The sequence below is a fragment of the Corythoichthys intestinalis genome, chromosome 17, assembly GCF_030265065.1.
Source record: "Corythoichthys intestinalis isolate RoL2023-P3 chromosome 17, ASM3026506v1, whole genome shotgun sequence".
Lineage (NCBI taxonomy): Eukaryota > Metazoa > Chordata > Actinopteri > Syngnathiformes > Syngnathidae > Corythoichthys > Corythoichthys intestinalis.
Genome location: NC_080411.1, coordinates 41,614,746 through 41,640,773, shown reverse-complemented (window position 1 = coordinate 41,640,773; position 26,028 = coordinate 41,614,746). Strand labels below are relative to the sequence as shown.

At 40.1% G+C, this 26,028-nt stretch overlaps 1 protein-coding gene across 8 annotated transcripts in view; it reads right to left on the bottom strand.

The window, feature by feature from the left end:
• Positions 1-300: 300 nt before the first annotated feature.
• cacna1bb (calcium channel, voltage-dependent, N type, alpha 1B subunit, b) overlaps positions 301-26,028 on the bottom strand; it is a 411,213-nt gene continuing 385,485 nt past the window's right edge. For 7 of the 8 annotated variants that reach the window (XM_057818689.1, XM_057818692.1, XM_057818685.1 and 4 more), the window contains 4 exons: positions 21,752-21,790; positions 17,235-17,502; positions 4,010-4,233; positions 301-1,468 (listed from right to left, as the gene is read on the bottom strand). In XM_057818689.1, coding sequence (XP_057674672.1) covers positions 923-1,468; positions 4,010-4,233; positions 17,235-17,502; positions 21,752-21,790 — 1,077 coding nt within the window. In that variant the 3' untranslated portion in view covers positions 301-922. The remainder of the gene's footprint in view (positions 1,469-4,009; positions 4,234-17,234; positions 17,503-21,751; positions 21,791-26,028) is intronic. The other variant, XM_057818688.1, reaches the window with a different exon arrangement.

Here is a 26,028-nt window from a genome sequence, read left to right as displayed (position 1 = left end):
TGCGGTACGCTATTGTGGCCGCCGCTGACTGACGGTCGGACTCCGGAAAGACCCTGCAGCAGCTTGAAGGCAGGCTACAACAGGAAGCTTTGTTTTGTAAAAATTGTAAGATTTTTTCAATCTTGCATGATAGAATATGTAATGTTGTTTTAAGCTTTTAAGGTGTTTACTGATGAGCCTTAGACTATAAATGTAACTCATAATTAGCGTAGCAATCACGTTAGCTTTAGGTTTAGCATGGCAAACATCCTATTAAACTCACTCTCACTTGTTTACATCTTGTCGTGACGTCCTGGTGCGTTTAATAATTTGAAAATGATGTACTGTTCTTGCTGAGTGTGTGTGCTGTGTTTGTTGGTTTGCTAGCACTACAATAATCCTATGTCTGAGGTCATGTTGAAGTATTTTTTTTTTTTTTTTTTGCCTTTCATAATCTACGTGCTTAAAAAAAGTATATCGGCCTCAAATTTTGGCTTACAAAACCAGCTTTGGATATCGGCAGTCAGTTGAAATTTTTTTGGGATATCGGTATCAGCCTTGGCATATGAAAATCCCATATCGGTCGACCTCTAGTCCAGACTAAATAAAGCATCCAGGTAGATCGAGAATGAGGCAAAACATAGCTCTTCAAGATTTTGGCTTTAGTCTTCAACACCACTGGCCAAGGCAAAAAAAATACTGCAGGGGTTTCCAAACGCATTTGGGTGCGAGGGGGGTAGAAAAAGTCAGCATTCCGTTTCCTTCAACAGTTTTTTGCGTGTGAAGGAGAGTAACATTAGAATGCAGCGATGGACCCCGTTGATAGCACTTTCAATCGGCTACTTCTCCACTTTTGACCAGCTCAAGCGACCTGACATGAGCAACACAGGCAAGCTGCTTCTTCATCAGTGACTCAGACAAACCTCCTAATTTTCTCAACATGTTAGCACCAGTCCTCATCATCTCTCTCCCTGAGGCTTCCTGTTCCTCTGCTGTTTGATGCAGAATTTACCCCAAAAGTGAAGTGGTACCCATTAGGTACCACATCTGCACGCCCTTGTGTGGCCGCCGCTGTGACGGGCACAGCAGTGGGATCGTGTGAAGATGAGGATGTTGAGGAGGCACCCGCTCTGTGTGGCAAAACTTGGCTGCTAACGGCATCCTGGAAGTCCTCTGTCTCTTCGATTAGCGCTTGTTGAGAACTTCCCTGCAGTTGCCGGTTTAAATTTGGGTCAGAACCAATGCAGGTGACCGGTATCGGGGAGCGGTCGTTGTCCCCGTGCAAGTGCTCGTGTTCTGAACAGCCGCGACTGACACGAGCGTGTTGTCCGGCTATGGTGGTGCTGGCTGCAGAAGAGAGAGGGGAGGAGTTTGCAGTCTTGTAGGCCACGGCAGGACGTGGGGTGAGGGGCGTTTGGGGGAGTTGTCTGCGACCACGGACGGGTGTGCTTGATCCAGAGGGGGCAGGTTTACCCCCAGTGCTACCATGCTGAAAATAAACAAAATTATATTTACAGTCAGTTAATACACAAAAACAAAATAAATACAGGTAGTCCCTGGGTTACTATGTACCCGATTTATGCGAGATCGACTTTATGACGCCGAAGTCTCGTCCGCCGTTGTCTCCAGTTGTGTTTTTTTCTTTTCTTTTTAGTTACGTAAACAGTACCTAGTTCTTCCCACGTCTACTCCCCCAGTAGCGTCAGCACCGTCCATCAGTTCCTGACGGCGTCAAGTCCCACCCGCTGTCATCTTCAGTTCTCAAGTGTCCACCCGAGAAGCGCACTATTCAGCTTGGGAGCGGCATGACGCCTGCCTCAACCTCCGGTTCTCCTCTGACCGATGACAAAGCGCCTTTTCAGACTGGGCTCAAGCAGCCACCTACTGTCATCTCCAGTTCTCATGTGTCTGCCCGAGAAGCACCCTTTTTTACCTGGGAGAGTCATGATGCCTGCCCAAACCTCCAGTTCTTCCCTGGCCCCCGACAATGCACCTTTTTTGGACTGGGCTCCAGCAACCATCCTCTGTCATCTGTGGTTCTCATCTGTGTCTCATCTCATCTCATCTGTGTCTGCCCGAGAAGCGCCCTTTTTGGCTTGGGGGATTGATGACACCCACCCCAACCACCGGTTCTTCCCTGGCCGAGTCCCTATCCAGTTTTCTGAGCTCGAACGGCGGGCTCGCGTTTAGAGAGGCGACCTGAGTGGCCATGATATACCCCCTCTCTCGCCTCCCTTCTCTTTCTCAAGCGCCCTTTTGTCTCGGTAAAGCGACTCACTCACGAGTAAAACCCAAATATATATATTTTTTAAAGCCCAAATAGTCATTCAATATAACGACATTTAACACAAGGTACCTCACAGTATCTTATTTTTTACTTGATCTTATTAATATGATGTATAATGCATGTTTTTGGACAGTTCATTTGTATTTAGAGGTACTTAAAGTGTTATTTCGACCAACGCGGAAATTGTGGTTTCATCGCCAACCTAGGAACGCAACTCGTTTGTAACCTGGGGACTACCTGTATTAACAATTTGAAATTGGTCCTGGTGACGCATTGACTGTAGTGAATTTTTTTGGCCTTACAGGGAGTCCTCAAGTTATGAACGAGATTGTTTCCTACGCTGGCGACGTAACCCGAATTTCCACGTAAGTCGGATTTTACAATTAAATTCGAAATACAGTGGTACCCTTAAATACAGATTTTAATTCGGACCTGGTTTTTATGTCAAAATGGTTGTATGTCGAGTAGGATTTTCCCATAAATACATTATAATTCGATTAATTCATTCCACAGCCCATAAACCTTCACCAAATCTTTAATAAATACTGCAGATACAATTACACATAGCAATTACACATAGCAAAACAAATAAATTATAAACACAAATCAGAATTATAATAATAATGTAACGAATTGGGTTCTAATGTGGCGGTTGGTTTTTGCATGCTGCTCCTGAACGCACCTGGTGACTGACGAGATAGTGAGAGAGGTGCATTTTTACTTTCTCTTTCAATGTTCTGTTGTTGTTGGCGTCGACTATGGCGAACAGTAGCCGTGTTGTGTTGCACAAGTTCCGAAATAAATGATTAAAAACCTGACGAATCTGGTGACTTCCTTGCCAATGTTACAATAATAATAATAATAATAATGATAACAATAATAATGAGAGTCATCTTTGAGATTGTAGACATATTACGGCCAGTTTGTTGAGCCAGTTCACTGACGTGCACACCACGCTCATATTTTTCTATCATTTCCGGCTTAGTTTCCTTTTTTTTTTTTTCTTCTCCCCCTTTTTTTCACCACCTGCACTAACCTTCTTGAGAACGATGTTGATTTCTCTCACAAGAAAATCCGCCGTGCATCTTTCTTGCGTGAAAACAATGAAATTGCGACGCTGTCATAAATTGTCGTATTTAGGCATGTGCCGGTATGGGATACTGACTTAATGATGACCTTAAGCAAAAATGTCACGGTTTCACGGTATCACAGTATTGCAATTACAGCTCTAAAATGTGTTACTTAAAGATATCTGGGTTAAAAAAAAAAAAAAAAACGAACAGGATTTTTATTTTTAAAGTTAAAAAATAAAAAATAAATAAATAAAAATACAAACTATTCTAAATAAAATAAAAATAAAAGCAGTCCTTTAGGTGAGCGTAAACCCACAGCCATAGCTTAACATTATCATCAGAATAAAAATATCTGAATTGTTTTCCATTTAAAGCGCGTGTATATGACTCGTATCATGTTTACATTACACACACACTCTCTTTCTCAACAAACAGTTGTCAGAAAGAAAAAAACGTTTTACCACTGCAATGCAGGCCCCCTATTAATCGGCCCCGCCAATATCGTTATGAAGTCTATGCTGCCCATTAGGTTGCATTGGGTTGCCCATTTGCTTATACTCCTTGTTAGCAAGGGTGTGTCAACCTTCTACTGGGCAAACAAGTTTCTCGTCTTTCAGATAAACGTTGAGCTGCTCTAGAAAGCGTGTTTGGTGTCTTACAAGTCACTCACTTGTTTAAGTACAGAGGTGTCTTGTTCCTCCCCAGGAGACGTAGATCGGCTTGGACCGGCTGACTTGGCATGGCCTGTCTCCTGGGAGCCATAACGCTCACAGGAGTAGTAGCGTTGCTTTTCCCCTGCAGAGGAATGATGCCTTCTCTCGTGTGGGCGACTCCGGTCACGCTCCCTTGCTCGTTCTCTAGACATACCTTCAGCTGAGGGGTCTGTGAATGAGCCTAAGGGAAGAAACACACACAAAAAAAATACAAAATAGTAGCTTCATCTCATGTCTTTTGAAAGTATCCCAGTTTTCTTCTTAGTTGAGCTCGGTCACTAAACCCAGTTTCCAACAAAGAACTTGTTCCGTTTCATTCTCACAATATTATGACTTGAATCTCACTGTTTAAATGTTATCTCCCTTTTATTAGTTAGCAATGTCCCTCCTTTACTCTAAATTGTGAAAGAAAGAAAAAATAGAACTGTCTACACCAATAGTTTATTAGTAGATTTTTTTGTTTATTTCACTGAATAACAACTAAAACACTTTAGAACATAAAAAAATGAACTGTGGAATGTGAACACTTTGAAAGCTAATGATCCTCAGTAGAATTTTATTGGTTCAAAGATGGAGAGCACAAGTCAGTTTCCTAGTAAGCATATTGGACGTCTACCCCTGTACTAAATCGGCCAAAAGGTACAGACATGTGGTCGTAAGAACAATAACGAAACTGACAGCAAAGTATACGACTGGAAACCACAAAGGTCCAGACTTGTACCAGACTGTCAAATTAGCAATATAACTTAACAGTGAAGACCCAGAAAGGATGTTGACTAGGCTTTCATATTGTAATTTTGACCTTGCTGTAAAATATGTACGTTGGACGAGCAGTAAAACATTCCGGTTCTCCAAGGTAATGCCCAGTAACCGATGATATCGAGAAACAAAACAGATGTCCTGCACACAGCTGATGTCTTACGGTTCTATACACAAACAAGGTCTATATCATATGTAAATAATTTCACGCAGCACAAAAAAAAATATCTATACACTGCTGGCCAAAACTATTGGCACCCCTGCAATTCTGTCAGATAATGCTGAATTTCTCCCATGAATGATTGCAATTACAAATGCTTTGGTAGTAATATCTTGCAATGAAAAAACAAAAAAGAGAATGGGGGAAAAAAATCATTATCATTTTACACAAAACTCCAAAAATGGGCCGGACAAAAGTATTGGCACCCTTTGAAAAATCATGTGATGCTTCTCTAATTTGTGTAATTAACAGCACATGTTACTTACCTGTGGCACATAACAGGTGGTGGCAATAACTAAATCACACTTGCAGCCAGATAAAATGGATTAAAGTTGACTCAACTTCTGTCCTGTGTCCTTGTGTGTACAACATTGAGCATGGAGAAAAGAAAGAAGACCAAAGAACGGTCTGATGACTTGAGAAACAAAATTAGGCGGAAGCATGGGCAATCTCAAGGCTACAAGTCCATCTCCAAAGACCTGAATGTTCCTATGTCTACCGTGCACAGTGTCATCAATAAGTGTAATGCCCATGGCAATGTGGCTAACCTCCCTAGATGTGGACGGAAAATAAAAATTGACGAGAGATTTCAACGAACGATTGTGCGGATGGTGGATAAAGGACCTCGACTAATATCCAAACAAGTGCAAGCTGTCCTGCTGTCCAAGGGTACAACAGTGTCAACCTGTACTACCCGTCGGCGTCTGAATGACTATGGTAGGATACCCAGGAAGACCCCACTTCTGACCCAGAGACATAAAAAAGCCAGGCTGGAGTTTGCAGATAAGAACACGGTCCCCACAGTCAAACATGGCGGAGGTTCCCTGATGTTTTGGGGTTGCATTGCTACCTCTGGCACTGGACTGCTTGACCGTGTGCATTGCATTATGAAGTCTAATGTAGGGCCCAGTGTGAAAATCCTGGGTCTCCCTCAGAGGTCATGGATCTTCCAGCAGGACAATGACCCAAAACACACATCAAAAAGCACTAGAAAATGTTTTGAGAGAAAGCACTGGAGACTTTGTCAGTGGCCAGCAATGAGTCCAGACCTGAATCCCACAAAACACCTGTCGAGAGATCTGAAAATGGCAGTTTGGAGAAGGCACCCTTCAAATCTCTGACACATGGAGCAGTTGGCCAAAGACAAATGGTCTAAAATTCAAGCATATAATTGGAGGAAACTAATTGATGGATACCGGAAGCGGTTGTTTGCAGTTATTTTGTCTAAAGCTTGTGCTACCAAATATTAGGCTGAGGGTGCCAGTACTGTTGTCTGGCCCATTTTTTTCCTTTTTTTATGTAAACTGATAATGATTTATTTATTTATTTTCATTCTCTTTTGTGTGTGTTTTTTTTTTTATTGCAAGCAAAATAAATAAAGCTATTAGTTTCAAAGCATTTGTAATTGTAATCATTTTCTGGGAGAAATTGAGCATTATCTAACAGAATTACAGGGATGCCAGTACTTTTGGCCAGCAGTGTATGAGCATCACCAAGGTAAGGGTCATTTCGAGGTAAGTTAAAAAGTCTCGGCCCGCATACCAATGACCACCTGTGATGACAGAATGACACCTTATTTATCAGCCTCAACATCCTATCCAGGTCACTCCCCTCCCTGCACCTTCATATAGTGCATAAAAGAGTCTCTGTTTTATGTCTTCCCAACCTGATAAATGCACATCCCTATTTACAAAGACAAAACCAGCAGTGTTATGCACTAAGAACAATAACTAGACTATTCAAAAGTGAAAGCCTAAACCGGTGTTGTTTTTGGCAGTCCATTTAAATTTTGTTTCAGTCTTAGTCTGTTGGACGAAAATACTTATTAGTCTTAGTCATATTTTAGCAGAGATGTTGATAACGGCTTTAGAGAATAACGGCGTTATTTTTTTTTTCAGTAGTGAGTAATCTAATTACTTTTCCCATCATGCAACGCCATTACCGTTACTGAGGATGTGAAGGGGCGCGTTACTACAATTTGGTTGAATGAACTCGGTTTGTCTGATTTTGTCACAGCTACCTGGCGAGGAAAGAGTAGAGTGGGAGGTGGGGGTTGGCAGGGGTGGTAGTGACACCATTACAAACGCTAGGTGGCGTGAAGCGTTAGCACAGCATCCGCGTTCTCGTGAGCATTAGCATTTAGCGTTGTATTAAACTCTCAGGCAACTTTTTTTACATACGGTTCATGGCGTCCAGTAGAGCAGGGCGGTAAACCGAAAATTTACCGTCACAGAAATTCTTGACAATGACCGAGGTAATTTTGACCATGTCGGTAAATTCGGTCATTTAATATAACAAGAAAAAAAAAGTCTTTCATCCCACTTTGTGTTGTTCGTCTATGTTCATTCCCGTTTAAGAAAGCAGTCAGCGTGCCTAAGTAGGGAGTCACGTGGTTAACAGGAAGCCAAACAAACAGAAGCCCGGTAGGCTAACGCTAGCGGCTAACGCTACAAGCAAACGTGATGGAGTGTGGCTTAAGGGAGGTTTGCCAAACTTTAGCCCGACATTAAGTCGACTCTTGGCGGCATCCAGACGGGCTTTCACCCGCTGTCCTCGCTTGTTCTCACGCTTTTCGGAAAGGGTGCTTTCAGTGCTTTCTACGGTAGCCAGGCCACATGCTAACGCTAGCGGCTAACGCTAGCTGTTCACGCTACGAATGAATGTGATGAAGTCAGATAGCGGCTCTAACCTTGTCGAAACGGCTGAACTTAATGAGTGGATTGGGCACGTACTGCACCTAGCAATTAGTATGTTGCGTTGTTTTGTATCTGTCTGTGTGTGATTTCTCTGATAGCTTTTGTGATGGTAATGCATTCAGCATAAAGTACAATCCAACAGTGAAACTTATAATATGACCGTTTAATAGCCCCAGCTATTTTTCTTTATGTGCTTAATTCTGTGTCATCACTGCCATCATAAAATCTTAAATGTTTCATTTGCAGAAGATAAATATAGCTTTCATGTGTGTGTGTCTGTTTGGGGGTTCATGTGTGCGTGCATGTATTAAAAAATGCACGGGGGTGGGGGTGGGGACCTGAAACCATGAAGTAAACACTTGTGTTGAGTAATTATGTCACAGCAGCCATTAACAATAAGTTGTCTTTTTGAAGTGTACTGTTCAAGCTGTAAGTCATTTGTGTTAAAATGACATGTTTGCACAGGCATATTGATTTTGACAATGTACATTGTTCAAGCCATACAAGCTGTTATAAATATTCATACTTGAATTCTTATTGTTTACAATAAATTTTTATATACTTAATGTTTAGACTGCATGTACAATTGTTAAATATATTACATTGAAAGCCGGTAAATAAATCAACGAGAAACAGTTAATCTGTATTTCATGTATTGATTCAGATTTTCAAATTATATAACAGTCCGCTTGGGCGAATTTATCGTCATTTATCGTTAGCGAGGTAAATCTGCTCAATTTATCGTGATACGTGCTTAAGGCCATACCGTCCTTCCCTCGCGTGCAGGTAGATACGATTAATTGAAAATAATGTACTGTTTTCCTGCTGAGTGTGCATTATCGTCACCAAGTTGGCGTTGTCCTTGTAGACGTTACAATACAATAATATATATATATTTTTTAATTACCAAAAATAGTCACTTGCCCTAAACTTTTCTTTGACAACATATCCATGATATGTTAAATCAAAACAACTAGTGCAAAGATAGGAGAGGCAGGAGATTCAGTGCCTCGCCCGCATATCAAAAAATATATCTATATACTGTATATTAGGGGTGTGACGGTACACACAAGTCACAGTTCTGTATGTACGTAAAATCAGTTCAATTCAATCAGTTAACCCTTTAACACGGAACGTGTCGGTAGCGACGCGTTTACGCATATCGTTTTTTAAGCTTTGTCACGTTGTAATTACGTCACCCACTTGTCGATCATTGGTCTGATTTGAAAGTGTGGAAGTTGATGTCCACACCAGTTTTTATTTGAAGTCAATCGACCAAGAAAAACTGGAGATAATGTCATTTGAGTTTTATAGTTTTATTGCACTCATAAATATGCATTAAAACGCTGCATGGACAATGTATCTATCTCCATATTTCCATCATTTCTTGTCTTTTTTCAAAACCGAAAGCAGCACAAAAGACTACATATCCCAAGAGCCGTTGTCTTTACAAGAAGGACGAACCGAATGTGATCATTTTTAATAAATTTCCGAGCGAGGCGCCAACTAATGAAAGGGAGGCATGCGAAGCAAGCAACGGCCGGTTGGTTTGAGCGAGCGACTTTGAAACGTGCAGAATGAATCTAAAACTACATTTAGCGCAAGCTAATGCATTATTTCATTAACTCAAGGAAGAAGATGAGCCGTATTTGTCCTTGTTTTCTTTGGATGAGTCGGGGTCTCGGCGAGTAGAAGTGACAGCAGCGCGCAAACGGCGAAAGAGTAGGCTGTGTGATGTTGTGTGTGACGCAGCTCCGTGACCTGTTCAAGAAGCTTTATTGAGTGCACAAAAAAAAAAAAAAAAAAACTTTATTGGGTCGCATGCCTGAAAAATTAGAATTGAACTGAACTACTTGTCAATATTTTTTAAAATACTTTTTTTCAATTTATATATATTTTTTCTTCACTATAATCTTTTCAATTTTTATGTAGATGTGTGTTCGAGAAGCTTGATTGCATGTACGTATATACTTTTGATAAGGTGATGGTACAACACCTAACTTCACAAAGAGTTATCCTCCAAACCAAATGCGAAAAGTAACGTCAATTACTTTGCTGAGTAACTAATTACTCAAACAATTAGGTAACTGAGTTACTAATTCAATTACTTTTTGGGAAAGGTATTTTGTAACTGTAACGTACTACTTTTATAAAGAAAGATTACAACACTGTATTTCAGTCATGTCAAAATGCGTTCGTCTTCGTCTAGTCTTAGTCGACGAAATCTCATAAAAATTTTGTCTAATTTTAGCCGACAGTTACTTAAAATGTTTTCGTCTGTAAAATTCAAAGGTGTTCGTCCAAAAATAAATAAAGGTTCCAACAATCATGAATAAACTTAGACGGACGAGCACATATTGTAGCGTCTACATGGACAATGCCAACCTGGTGATGATAATACACTCTCACCGGGATAAGCAGGACATCATTTTCAATTAAACCCACCTAGAAGCCACGAACTGTATGTTAAAAAAATGTTTTCCGAGCGTTTAACACAGGGAAGTCTGTGATTTCTTTTGCTATTCTTAGAGTCTAGCCAGAAGTCACAAGCAATCAGTATTTCCCAGTAATTGCTCATTTACCAAACAAACAGCCGACGCGTGCTATGAGAAAAATGCCATTTCACTAACTGGCTGTCCTTTAGATTTACTGACCAGAAAAGCCAAGTGGCTCTGGTTTAGACTGGCCAGTTTTTTTAAGAGGACGCTCCCCATTCTGGAGCTAATGCTAACGTGAACACAAATGCTAACGCTAGAAGTTACATTTAACATCTAATGATAACTCAGCACTCTGAAAGCAGGACTGCATATTCTCTCTTGCCAAGATGAAAAAAACAAATCTTACCATGTCTACAAGAAAGATGGAGCGCAGCCTAGCTTTAAACACATCCATAAATCCGGTGAGAGTGAGGGAGAGGCGTAGTACATCTCGCATAAGTGACACGACCCAAACACTGCTACGATGCAACCTGACGTACTGGATGTAAATGTGAAAATGTCACGCATTGTGAACATATGACAGAAACTATGTCGCATTTTCGTCTCGTTGTCGTCTCGTCAGACAAAAACTGGCATTTGTCTCATTATTTTCTAGTCTCCCAAGCCACGTTTTTAGCTCGTAATTGTGACGTCAACGTCATGAAAAAATGTCGACGAAATAGTTCCGTTATCGTCATTGTTGACAAAAACAACACTGGCCTAAACTATGATTGGGAACAAGAAAGAAATGCTGCATCATCATGCCAAGCAGTCAATCAAATGGAGACAAGTGAACAAAATTTATCAAACTATATTTGAGTAATATATGAATTCTTATTCATGCATTTAACGTAATACTCAAATTCTAATCCATGTTTCGCCTGTTACAAGATAAATTGTCTTCTAGATTTCGTTTTTTTTTTTTATATAGGCATGAATTGTAAGGTACAGATTTGGGGAGGGAAAACATACGCTGTAAGTACAATACCACATGTAAAAATTTGGCTTGTGTTCTTAAAGTTTATTGACCTTTACTGTCTGGTGTTTGTTGACGATGTTAACATTCATGCTGGTGTCCCTCAGGACAGCCGTGCTGAGAACCACAATATACTGTATAGACGACAATGCTATAAACTTACTCAGCAAGTGCAGAACAGACCACACAATATGCGTACTTGAAATAAAGCAGAGGTTATGACAAAAAAAAAACAAAAGGGCTATTATCAGTTTTGTAATTTGGTTCATTAGATAAAGTGCAGAATCCATATCAACAGTGCCATGAACCCCCTCCCCTCCTTTTCAACTATTCTTTTGCATTTAGTCCCTACTTTAATGTTGAAGATGATCAAAGAAATATAACTCAGGCAAAGATAAACATACATGGAATGCATTTTTCAAATGGTAATTTCGAAATGCTGTTACATTAATGGCAGATTTAATAAGAGTACTGTCTGCCTGTTAGTCTATCTATCTATAAAATATAAGATAGATAACATTATGTAATACTACTCCGACAACTAAAATTGTAAAGTCAATATTGCCACCAAGGTTCACAGTTCGCATCAACTGCACTTTATTACCTCTGCATTAGGTATTGTCTGTTTCTCTATATTGTTTAGTTTATATCTTTGTATTCAAGATAACTAAAAAGCAAACAAAGGGATTATTATCAAACTTGAAGGATTTAAAAAAAAAAATGAAACAAAAGATTGGTTTTCGTCCAGGCAGTGGAACAGCCACCAGCCACCTCTACTCCTTCTGCACGGTCCTCGAGGGTGCATGGAAGTTTGCCCAATCGGTCTACATGTGTTTTGTTGATTTGGAGAAGGCGTCTGACCGTGTCCGTCAGGGATTCCTATGGGGGGGTGATTCAGGAGTATGGAGTACCGATCCCTCTGGTAAGGGCTGCTTGGTCCCTGTACAACCAGTACCAGAGTTTTGTCCGAAATGCCAGCTGTAATTCAGATTCGTTCCCAGTGAGGGTTGGACTCCACCAAAGTTGCCCTTTGTCAACGATTCTGTTCATAACTTTTGTAGACAGAATTTCTAGGTGCAGTTGAAGCGTTGAGGGGGCCCGGTTTGATGGCCTCGGCCTTGCATCTATGCTTTGTGCAGATGTTGTGGTGCTGTTTGCTTGATTATGCTGTGATCTCCAACTCTCACTGGAGCGGTTCGCAGCCAAGTGTGAAGCGACGGGCTGAAGATCAGTGTTGTTAATCTTACTTTACAAAAGAGAACATGCAGTGCTGCTTTAACCTTTTAAAGGTCTGTGCTGAGTGATCATCAGACGCTAAATGTAACTCCTAGTGTTAGCATTCTTGTTCACATTAGTATTAGCTTCAGAATGGCAAGCTTCCTCTTCAAAAACTGGCCAGTCTAAAGCAGAGCCACTTGGCTTTTCTGGTCAGTAAATCTAGAGAGCCAGTTGGTGAAATGGCATTTTGCTAATAGCCAGCGTCAACTGTTTTGTTTGGTAAATGAGCAATTACTGGGAAATACTGATGCCTTGCAACTTCTGGCTAGACTAAGAATAGCAAAAGAAATCCCAGACTTCCAGTGTTAAACCCTCGGACATTTTTTTTAACATACAGTTTGAGGCTTCCAGGTGGGTTTAATTGAAAATTAAGTCCTGCTTTTCCTGGTTAGTGTGTATTATCATCACCAAGTTGTCCTTGTAGACGCTACAATATGTGCTCGTCCGTCTATGTTTATTCAAAATTGTTGGAAACCTTTATTTATTTTTGGACTAAAACTTTGGAATTTTACAGACGAAAACATTTTGAGTAACTGTCGACTGAAACTAGATGAAATTTGTATGAGATTTCGTCGACTAAAACTAGACGAAGACAAACACATTTTGAATTGACTAAAATACAGTGTTGTTAATTTTTAAAAACGTGATTAGTTACAGTTGCAAATGACTTCTCCCAAAAAGTAATTGAGTTAGTATCTCAGTTAACTGAATGTAAGAGTAATTAGTTACTTGGCAAAGTAACTGGTGTTACCTCTCAGGTTTTTTTTTCATCAAAACATAGTAACCTTTGCTTTGTTTGGAAGTCATTTAATGCTGTGAATCAACCGTTAAAGTTGTTAAAATTGCTCCCGTTATTGGATTAGTTCCCTTCTGTCTACTTTCAACATGTGAAAGTTTTAAAACTGTTTCATCATTTAAAGATAGATTCAAGTCAAGATTTTGCCCATTTCGGAGTATTTTATACAAAAAGTTACTTATGTTCACTAGGAAGGTTCTTTACAACAGAGCCTTCCTGAGAATCTACAGCTTTAAGATGGCGGCTGTTTACCAACGCCGGTGAGTCGATCATTTTGCATCTAGTTCTCTATACACGTGCTAACACCACCGTGTCTGTCATTTCGCATCTAGTTATATACAGTGGGGCAAATAAGTATTTAGTCAACCACTAATTGTGCAAGTTCTCCTACTTGAAAATATTAGAGAGGCCTGTAATTGTCAACATGGGTAAACCTCAACCATGAGAGACAGAATGTGGAAAAAAAAAACACAGAAAATCACATTGTTTGACTTTTAAAGAATTTATTTGCAAATCATGGTGGAAAATACCAAAAGTTCTTCTCAATACTTTGTTATGTACCTTTTGTTGGCAATAACGGAGGCCAAACGTTTTCTGTAACTCTTTACAAGCTTTTCACACAATGTTGCTGGTATTTTGGCCCATTCCTCCATGCAGATCTCCTCTAGAGCAGTGATGTTTTGGGGCTGTCGTTGGGCAAAACGGACTTTCAACTCCCTCCTCATCCCGTTGCGTCAAAATGATAACAAGAACGGGGAGCAAAAATCCCAGAACCACACGGGGGGACCTACTGAATGACCTACAGAGAGCTGGGGCCACAGTAACAAAGGCTACTATCAGTAACAGAATGCGCCGCCAGGGACACAAATCCTGCACTGCCAGACGTGCCCCCCCTGCTGAAGAAAGTACACGTCCAGGCCCATCTGCGATTCGCTAGAAAGCATTTGGATGATCCAGAAGAGGACGGTGAATGTGTTATGGTCAGATGAAACCAAAATAGAACTTTTTGGTAGAAACACAGGTTTTTGTGTTTGGAGGAGAAAGAATACTGAATTGCATCCGAAGAACATCATACCCAGAGTGAAGCATGGGGGTGGAAACATCATGCTTTGGGGCTGTTTTTCTGCAAAGGGACCAGGACGACTGATCTGTGTAAAGGAAAGAATGACTGGGCCCATGTATCGAGAGATTTTGAGTGGAAATCTCCTTGGATGACTAATTTTGAGTGAAAATCTCCTTCCATCAGCATGGGCATTGAAGATGAGACGTGGCTGAGTCTTTCAGCATGACAATGATCCCAAACACACAGACAGGGCAACAAAGGAGTGGCTTCGTAAGAAGCATTTCAAGGTCCTGGAGTGGCCTAGCCAGTCTCCAGGTCTCAACCCCGTAGAAAATCTGTGGAGGGAGTTGAAAGTCCAACGACAGCCCCAAAACATCACTCTTCTAGAGGAGATCTGCATGGAGGAATGGGCCAAAATACCAGCAACAGTGTGTTAAAAGCTTATGAAGAGTTACAGAAAACGTTTGGCCTCTGTTATTGCCAACAAAGGGTAAATAACAAAGTATTGAGATAAACTTTTCGTATTGACCAAATATTTATTTTCCACCATGATTTGCAAATAAATTCTTTAAAAATCAAACAATGCGATTTTCAGTTTTTTGTTTTTGTTTTGTTTTTTTCCACATTCTGTCTCTCATGGTTGAGGTTTAACCATGTTGACAATTACAGGCCTCTGTAATATTTTCAAGTGGGAAAACTTGCACAATTAGTGGTTGACTAAATACTTATTTGCCCCACTGTATACATATAATATCTACCTTAGCATAATTTGGGCGTAGTTTGTAGGCTATCGGCTACAGTCAGGTATTATTGGCATTGGCGCTAGCATCGCGTTTGCAACGGCGTCACAAGCATAGTAACGCATGCTTTTACATCCTCAGTAACGGTTACGGCGTTGCTAAGATGAGAAAAGCCATTAATAAAATAACTCACTACTGAAAAAAATAACGCCATTAGTAACGCCGTTATTAACAACACTGCAGAAGATCAGCACCTCCAAATTAAAGACCATGGTCCTCATTCAGAAATGGCTGGATGGATGGATGGATGGATGAATGGATGGACGGACGGACGGTTAGATGGATGGATGGATGGATGGATGGATGGATGGAACAAAAGAGCTGATCAAGTTTAATGTCATAATGTTGAAGTTCAAAGAGGTCACAAAAGGAATTTCGCAATAACTTGATAACGGATTAGCCTATTGAACCTAGATTTGCAGGTTAGATGATATGATGAGAACCTTAAGTTTGGTATAATAGACAACATGTCTACTAAATTTGAGAATCTTATGGAATGCATTACAATTGAACTCCTCTCAAAAGGTGAAAATAGAATCATAAGTTGTATTTATCGCGCTCCCGACTCCAATGTTGAACTTTTCACTGAATGTGTAGGAAAACTTCTGTTGAAAACTAATAATAAGCATGTCTTTGTTTGTGGAGACTTGAACATTGATCTTTTAAATCCTAACAAGAATTTACATATTGAGGATTTTACTAGTACTATGTATACATTAGGGCTGCATCCACTAATAATTACGACGCACAGTGCGACCTATTAGACAGTATCTTTACTAATGTCATGCTGAGTGAGACCCAAAGTGGTAATTAATGATATTATGGACCACCTACCAATTTTCACTAATTACACTCTGCACTCAAAAACCACAACTCAAACTCAGACAATTTATGGGAGGCTTAGATCTGAGCAAAATATCACAGAATTAAAAAGACTTGTTAACTCAAAGCTGGGACTGTGCCTGTCATACAAATGATGTAAATACAGCGTATGGCTGTTTCATAAAAAAACTAGAACAACTATATGATAAACTCTGTCCTATGAAGTTAATTCACAGACAACGAAATTCTCAAAATAAACCTTGGATGACTAAGTCTCTTATAAATTCTTGCAGAAAAAATAATATTTTATACAAAATTTTCATTACCCAAAAGACAAAACAGGCAGAGGTTAGGTACAAAAAATATCGAAATAAATTAAACTCTATTTTGAGAGCTTGTAAAAAACAGTATTATACAAAATTATTGGAAGATAACAGAGACTACACTTGCAGATTATGGAAAATCATGATTGAAATTATAAAAAACAAAAAGTTTGAACCATCGTATTCAGATTACTTTTATGCTAATGACTTGGAGATAACTAATATAGATGACATTGCAAATAATTTTAATGAATTTTTTGTTGCAATTGCTCCTGGGTTAGCGGAAAACATTCCACAGGTGCACTACAATAACAAGCAGCAAAGGGCTCTGCACTCCATGCTTTTGCATCCAGTGAAGGACACCGAGATAAGGCATCTGGTTTGGTCTGGAACTTACTTTTTTCTGCTGAAAGAAGAGAGTCTAATCTTTCTTTTGGTGGGTTCCATGTTTACAGTATATAGCAATAGAAAATAATTTTCTGTGGGCTTTGCAAAATCAGTCAAAATCCAGTAAAACGGCTGGGAGCGAAGGGCCTTGCTCTGGTGAAAATGGCTGGGAGTGAATGAGTTAAGATAACTCAAGGGCAAAAATGGGGCAATTAGACATAAAACTTACAAGATATGTTTGTAATATGGAATTTTGGGATATTGAGGTGAAAGGTTAAAGGTCACAAAGGTCAGAGAAAGAATTTTGAGAAAACCTGATAACGTATTAGCCTATTTAACTGATATGATGGAAAGAGAATGGGTCTCGGGTAAAAGGTCAGAAAATGGCGATGATTTGAATTTTAGCTGCTTAGGCAGTTGGGACATGTACGAAGTGTCTGCCAAAATTGCTCGTTCTTGCTCTCTACTTTTGGAATTGATTATTTTGAATGGAAGAGGTTAAATCTTCCACAAACAAAGGAATTCAAACTATTCTCATTAAAACAAAAAAAGAAAGGAAGAAAACAATCTATATTTTTGACTTACCAACAGCACTCTGCTGCTGCGCTGAAGTTGCTCTATCAAGGGATTTCTGCTTTTTGTCTTTATCCTTGTCCTTGTCCCTGCGTCTGTGGCAGCGGTGGTGGTGATGATGGTGATGGACACGGTCCTGGCCTTGGACTGGTCCAGTACCCGCTGATGATTGATGCTGGGTTGGTCGTATCAGGTTATATTCCTGAAGAACAACCTCCTGGTTGTGCTGTGGGGTCAGTGACGAAGCTGAGCGTCTTATGGGACTAAGGTCAACAATTGGCTGAAAATGGAAATGGTGCAGATACCATTTAGAGAATGTAGAGTGATGGTGTGTCAAATAAATGTCTGACTACCTGGTGGGCACTGATTTTTCTTTCTTTTATTACAGTGGTACCTCTACTTAGGAATGTCTCTACATACAGAATTTTCAGGTTAAGACACGCCTCAACGGGAAGATATTGCCTCTGTTACGAAAGAAATTTCAGGATATGATAGGCAAAAATACTGTTTGGCTAGAACTCGCAGCTCCCAGAATTTACTGAACATACATACTTATGGCTGCTCTGCCATTGATTATTGCCTAGCCTTCCTGATATCCAATTGGCAAAGAGGGACCTCTACTGCATGTGTGTATTTCAGTGTCCTCTTCATTCGCCCCTCGTCTTCCGACAGCTTTACCTGAGTGTATTAACTTTTATTCTTTACTCTATTCTTGGTTTTTTACACTATGCACAACTCTGATTTTATGTTTATTGTGAAATAATCTAATTGTAACATGTACTTGTTACATGTTTTGATGAATTTTTATGCATTATAAAATATTTATGTCTGAATTTGTGGGGCTTGGAAATAGGGTTGGGCATTATTTTTAATTTGAACGGTTCCGGCTCCTATTCCGATTCCACGTTTCAATTTCGGTTCCAAACGATTCGCGATTCCAATTCTTTTAACAGGCAGGGTCAAAAAATTGCATCGATTATATTAATATCTTAACTTCTAACTTGTATATAAATATCAGTCTTTGAACTTGAATATGATGAAGTTTCTTTCCACAGGAGTGCACTTTCACAAAGATGTTTATTTTTCAAAAGCTAACGGTGAAAACATTTACACATATTCTTTTGCCTATGTTTTAGAGTGTCTTATGCTGCAGGCATTTATTGCATTGCATCGTTTGTTTTAGGTGATATTTCTACAAGTTAGTTAAGGGCTGAGGCTGGGAGTGTTTTGTCCCTCGATCTTAAGTTGACTACTTTTTAAGTCTGATTTCTGTCTAAATTGATATATTGTTCATCTGTCCACAAGATGTAACTATTGTAACTCTGGACTCTACAGTTTTCTTTGGTTTTGCTATGTGCGCTTGGCTCTCGGTAGTGGTCATTAACTGGAAGCATCAGGCAAAAAGAACTTATTACTTTAGTTTAATATAATTTCAGTGTGTGTATTCTGTTACTATGTTGTCATTTATGTAAAGCGAAGCAACACGTTTTTGTACTTAGCTAAATTAGCCACTTCATATGATTTGCTCATAACGCAGCTAGTCTTCACGTGGCTGCTTCTTCGTGGTGTTCGGCAGCTATTTTTTTCCGGTCGAAGGGTCAGGGCATTGAAACTTAGAATCGAAATTAAAAAATTCGAAAGGTTCTAGGCAAACTGGAGTGTTAGTCCAGGATCCCGTCAATCCTTGATGCACAACCCTACTTGGAATGGATTAGGGCATTTACATAGAAAACCCGTCTCTACTTACAGAATTTTCAAGTGAACTACGTCCAGAACCAATTAATTTCGTAAGTAGAGGTTCCACTGTACTCATTATATTTCAATATAAGTTTAACGATAAGTTTCACCCGCAGATCAGATCAGGTTAATTTAATGAAACTTCTTAAAATAGCAAACATGGTTCTGATTAAGTGCATGACTGAGAGTAGTGGATTTGCTTTCAATCACTTGCACAGTGCTGACTTATATCAAAATGGACTCTAGGGATATATTTTAGATTTTTCAATATACAGACAGAAACAGTTTATTATTTAAACTCTTAAAGAAGAAGTAATGGTAACAGAATTTTAACAGCTGATATGTACCAAGTCATTTCCAAGCACAAACACAAAAATACAGTGAAAATGAAAAAGTATCTGAACCTTTTCGAATTGATCACATTTCTGCATAAAATCACCATCAAATAAGATCTGATCTTTGTCAAAATCACACAGATTAAAAAAAAATGTCTGCTTTAACTAAAACCACCCATATATTTATAGGTTTTCATATTTTAATGAGAATAGTATGCAAACAATGACAGTAGGGGTAAAAATAAGTAAGTGAACCATCACATTTAATATTTTGTGCCCCCCACCCCCCACCCTTAGGCAGCAATAACTTCAACAAGACGCTTCCTGTAGCTGCAGATCAGTCTGGCATATCGATCAGGACTAATATTGGCCCATTCTCCTCTACAAAACTGCTGTAGTTCATTCAGATTCCTGGGATGTCTGGCATGTATTACTGTCTTTAGGTCATACCACAGCATCTCAATGGGGTTCAAGTCTGGACTTTGACTTGGCCACTCCAGAAAGTGTATTTTGTTCTTCTGAAACCATTCTGAAGTTGATTTACTTCTGTGTTTTGGATCATTGTCTTGTTGCAGCATCTTTCCTCTTTTTAACTTCAACTGTCTGACAGACGGCCTCAGGTTTTCCTGCAAAACATCCTGATAAACTTTTGAATTCATTCTTCCTTTAATGATTGCAAGTTGTCCAGGCCCAGAGGCAGCAAAACAGCCCCAAATAATTGATGCTCCGTTTACCATGCTTCATGGTGGGGATGAGGTGTTGATGTTGGTGAGCTGTTCCATATTTCCTCCACACACGACGTTGTGTGTTACACCCAAAGAATTCAACTTTGGTTTCATCAGTCCACAAAATAATTTGCCAAAACTTCTGTGAAGTGTCCAAGTGCCTTTTTGCGAACCTTAAACGAACAACGTTTTTTTGTTTTTGTTTGTTTGTTTTTTTTTAAGCAGTGGCTTCCTCCGTGGAGTCCTCCCATGAACACTTTCTTAGCCATAGTTTTACATATAGTTGATGTGTGCACATAATATTGGACTGTGCCAGTGATTTCTGTAAGTCTTTAGCAGACAATCTCGGGTTGTTTTTTTTACCTCTCTGAGTATTCTGCGCTGAATTCTTGGCAACATCATTGGTGGACGGCCATCCCTTGGGAGAGAAGCTTTAGTGCCAAACTCCATTTGTAGACAACTTCTCTGACTGTCGACTGATGAACATTCACACTTTTACAGTTGGTTTTGTATGCTTTCCCAGCTTTATTCAAATCAACAATCTTTGACTACAGGTCTTCAGACAGCTGTTTTGACCGAGCCATGATGCCCATAAAAAAACGCTTCTCATCAAGACAATTCTTACCAGGTGTGTGTTTTATAGTGGGCAGGGCAGCTTTAAACCACTCATCAGTGATTGGGCACACACCTGACTTAAATTGTTTGGTAAAAATTTGTTTCAATTGCTCTTTAAGTCTCCTGAGGCAGAGGGTTCGGTGACTTATTATTCCCCCTTTTGTCATTGTTTGCATGTTATCGTCATTAAAATATGAAAACCTACAAATGTTTGAGTGGTTTTAGTTGAACCAGACGCTGGTTTTTTTCATCTGTGTGATTTTGACAAAGGTCAGATCACATTTGATGGTGATTTTGTGCAGGAATGTGAAAAATTCCAAATTATTCAGATACTTTTTCATTCCACTGTATGTCTCTATATTCCTACAAAATAAACTTTATGGTCACTTATATCCTCCCAAAAATAAAATAAATACTGTACAACACCTTGTTTTTTGGGAAGGTGCGTAATGGTAATTTAATGTTGAATATTCCATACAGTGCTTCTAGTATATATACTGTAGGTACATTTGTTTTTTTCTGTTTTTCCAAATGTTCCCAGTCCAAAGTACAACCAGTACAGACATTCAGGGACAACAATAGTACAACACAGAGAAACATAAGTAATTATACCTTCAGTGTTGTCTAAAATGATTCTACTGGGAAAACACATAGATGCACGGTCACAAAATTCGGAATGAACTTAAATGACTTTTTGTTTTATGTTGCAGAAAAACATGATTTAAAGAAAGATCAACTTTGCCTGCTTACTGAGCAGTAAATTAGAGGAAATTGTTATTCCAAAGCAGGAAAGCAGGGTCACTGCCCCTGCTTTGGTTCAGTCACACACAAATACACAAAAGATTCACAGAAAACTACATGCTACTATTTTCACACACACCACCGCGCACACATACCTCAAACAAAATTGCACTATTGCAGTTAATTGCTGAAAACCAGCACAAATGGCTGAAGATTAAGTCTTAAATGTATTTGTTGGTTGTTTTTCTGTATGCTATCAGGGCAATAATGCTGCAAATAGCCGTGTCACTGGGATGACAAAAGCTTACAGACACAAAGACAGACATTAGAGGAGAAAGGAGAGGAACAGAGAGGTGGCACAACAGGTGGTACATACTGCCAGGTGGGTCCCAGGGGCGTGGCGAGGGTGGCTCCGCTATCAGACAGCACACACAAAAGGGAGTTGGGCAAAATATTAGCAATGAGCATCCAAATTAGGGAAAAAGCGAAAAGGCAGAGGAGGAGGGACTGATGAAGTTAAAGGTTGGCAGTAGCTCATGTTTTTTTTTTTTTTTTTAAAGATAAATGACGACCATGTGAAGTTCTCAATGTGTAAAGCCTGAAAAGTCACTTCCCGTCATAGAAGTACACACACACCTAATTAGGCATGTTCATTTGCTAGTATAACAATCTTACAGATTCTTATAAGATTAAGATATAATTTATCGACCTGCAATGGGCTGGAGTGAGCATAAAGCGGGTACAATGAGAGACAAATGATGCAAAAATAATTTCAATGTAGTGTAATTATAAATACTGTATGATCTTTGTATTCAATCCTTGGCTCTGTCTTACACTCTTTTTCCGTTTCCCATACAATGCCAACCTCCTCTTCCAACAAGCCCAAATGCAACATAAACATAGGAAACGTGCATGTAAGGTGACGCGGGAGAGCAGGGAGACAGAAAGCGTAATATGAACTAGCTAGAGAAAATAAATAAATAAATCATGCATTTTCACGACCATAAGGCGCACCTAAAAGTAAAAAAAAAAAAAATCTCCAAAATGGACGGTGCATCTGAAAATGTGGTGCGCCTATTGCAGCGGTTGAATGTAGCGAAGTACTTCATTACTGTACTTACGGTAAGCACATTTTTGTGTGTCTGTACTTTACTTGAGTACATATATAAAGTGCTACATATTACTTTTACTTCGCTACATTTTAAAGCAGGTATCTGTACTCTTTACGCCACTACTTTTCAAAATGTCGCCTGTGTTACACATTACTTTTGTTTGATTTGTTTTTTTTCCTCATTGTGAATTGATAGTTTCGTTTTCATGCCTCTGGTGCAAACGAGCGGCAGCAAAACGAGTACAAGGTTTTTATCTCCTTGCAATTAGCTGGGAACCAATGGGAACTCCGCCTGCTGGCCATAGTTATCTGGGATTGGCTCCAGCAACCCCGTGACCCTCGTGAGGATAAGTGGCTCCAAAATGAATGAATGAATGAGTTATTGAGCTTGTTAAGCTTCTGTTTACAGTGCTGTCAATTTTATTGCTTGTATGTATGTACAGTGTATCACAAAAGTGAGTACACCACTACAGATATTTAAGAATATCTTTTCATGGGACAACACTGACAAAATGACAATTTGACACAATGAAAAGTAGTCTGTGTGCAGTTTATATGATAATTTATTTTCCCCTCAAAAGAACTAAAAATATAGCAATTAATCTCAAAACCCTTGGCAACAAAAGTGAGTACACCCCTTTGTGAAAGTTGTCAATATTAACATTAAACATGTCAACTGTCGATATTTTGTGTGGCCACCACCATTATCCAGTACTGCCTTTTACTCTCCTAGGCATGGAGTTGACCAGAGCTTCACAGGTTGCCACTGGAATGCTCTTCCACTCCTCCATGACGACGTTGCGGAGCTGCCGGATATTTGAGACTTTGCGCACCTCCACTCCCCCAAGATGTTCTATTGGGTTCAAGTCTGGAGACATGCTTGGCCAGTCCATCACCTTTACCCTAAGCCTCTTCAGTAAAGCAGTGGTCATCTTGGAGGTATGTTTGGGCTCATTGTCATGCTGGAACACTGCCCTTCGATCCAGTTTTTCGAGGGAGGGGATCATGCTCTGCTGCAGTATTGCACAGTACATGGCTTAGTTCATGTTTCCCTCAATGTAATGTAACTCTCAAACACCTGCAGCACTCATGCAGCCCCAGACCATGGCATTCCCACCACCATGATTGACTGTAGGCATGACACACTTATCTTTGTACTCCTTACCTGGTCGCCGCCACACATGCTTGAGACCATCGGTACCAACCAAATTTATCTTCGTCTCATCAGACAATCGGACATGGTTCCAGTAATCCATGTGCTTTGTTGACATGTCTTCAGCAAACTGTTTGGGGGCTTTCTAGTGTACCGTCTAAAGAAGAGGATTCCTCCTGGGTTGACAGCCCCGCACACCAATTTGATGTAGAGTGCGGCTTATGGTCTAAGCACTTAACAGACTGACCCCCCACCTCTTCAATCTCTGCAGCAATGCTGAGAGCACTCCTGTGACGATCATTCAAAGAAAGCATTTGGATGTGACGTCTTTAGACGACCAACCTGAGGCCTGTTCTGAGTGAACCCCGCTCTTTTAAAACGTTGGATGATCTTGGCCACTGTGCTGCAGCTCAGTTTTATGGTGTTGGCAATCTTCTTGTAGCCTTGGCCTTTTCATGTTGCGCAAAAATACGTTTTTTAAGATCCACAGAGAGTTCTTTGCCATGTGGCGCCATGTTGGAACTTTCAGTGACCAGTATGGGAGATTGTGAGAGCTGCACTACAAATTTGAACACACCTGCTCCCTATGCACACCTGGACCTAGTAACACTAATGGGTCACATGAAATTCTGGAGGGAAAATGACAAGCAGTACTCAATTTGGACATTTAGGGATGTAGTTTCTAAGGGATGTACTCACTTTTATTGCCAGAGGTTTAGATATTAATGGCCATATTTTGAGTTATTGTGAGGGGAAAATAAATTAACTCTATTATGTAAGCTGCATACAGTTTACTTTTCATTGTGTCAAAGTGTCACTTTGTCAGTGTTTTCCCATGAAAAGGTATACTTAAATATCTGCAGAAATGTAAAGGGTGTACTCATGTTTGTGATACACTGTATGTTAGGTATGTAATGTATGTTATACAACGGGTAAAGGGTGAGAAGCTCGGTCATTCTGGAGGGACTCGGTGTCGAGCCGCTACTCCTCAGCGTTGAAAGGAGCCAGTTGAGGTGGCTCGGGTATCTGGTTTGGCTGACCCCTGGATGCCTCCCTGGAGAGGTGTTCTGGACATGTCCCATCGGCGGGAGGCTCGAAGGATGACCCAGGACACGCTGGAGAGACTATGTCTATCGGCTGGCCCGGGAACGCCCTGGGATCCCGGCGGAGGAGCTGGTTCAAGTGGCTGGGGAGAGGGAAGTCTAGGCTTCCCTGCTAAAGCTACTGCCCCTGCGACCTGAATGCGGATTAAGCAGTAGATGATGGACGGATGGATGGATGGACTGTATGTTATGTATGTACTGTACGTATGTATATATGTATGTATATTATGTATGTACTAGTATGTATATTACATTTTTGCATTGGGAGAAAATATTTTTAAAATTTACTTGTAAAGTACATTTTAAAGCAAGTACTTTTGTACTTTTACTTGAGTAATTTTTTTAGATACTTGTAATTTTACTTCAGTATTTTTTTGCACTTGTATCTGTACTTTTACACAAAGTGAAAGTGAAAAAAGTGAAAACTTAATCCATCGCTGGCCTATTCTGTGGACTTAGTACTCAGTTGAAAGGGCGGACATGAGCGCCGCATTACAACCTGAAAGGGAGAATGTTCTGTGTGATGGGGGGCGTGCCCCAGCAACATTGGTTTGGTGAAAGACCCTCCAAAATGGCATCTACTGAGAAGAGACGCGCTAACAAAGCCTAGTTGTTCTGTCAAATTTTTCACTCTTATAATATTTTCCTCCTAAAGCTGTTGTAACGGTGAATAAGCCCTCTTTTACATTCAGTTGGACTCTCTATGCTATCCAAAGGGGCTATATAAACAAGCTACATCTTAAACATACATGTGCAACACGAATACGGTGTAAATTAATGCTTAACCACACGGCAAAGATGTCAACAAGTAAATATTCCTTTCTTTAAAGAAAGTTTGTAGTGTTTACTTAGGTGTTTACTTAGGAACCGCTGCATTCACGGCCGTTTTTAACACTACGCACATGTGCAGAACCGGAAACTTGCAATTTCTGAAGGGGTGCAAATATTTGTCAGAACACCGGATGTTTTTTTCCACGCATCTCTGAGTCCATGCCCGCCCATTTCACAGCCACTGGGGAAAAAGTGCCTCTGAAGAACTCGGAGCTTGCCATCATTCAGTGAGGCTTGACGAAGGAATTCCAACCGCTGGACGTCGGTAAAACCGGGCATTCAAAGTCAAATTGCGAGCGGCGTGGCAGCATTGGATGACGAATGGCGAACACAGCTTTACATAGACTGGGAGGCAGTGCAGGGCGAGTTACGCCACAATTTCTGAATGGATTGTGGATGCCTGGGCTAAGGTATCCGCTTGCGCTGTTGTTTGTGCTTTAGCCAAAGCTGGAATC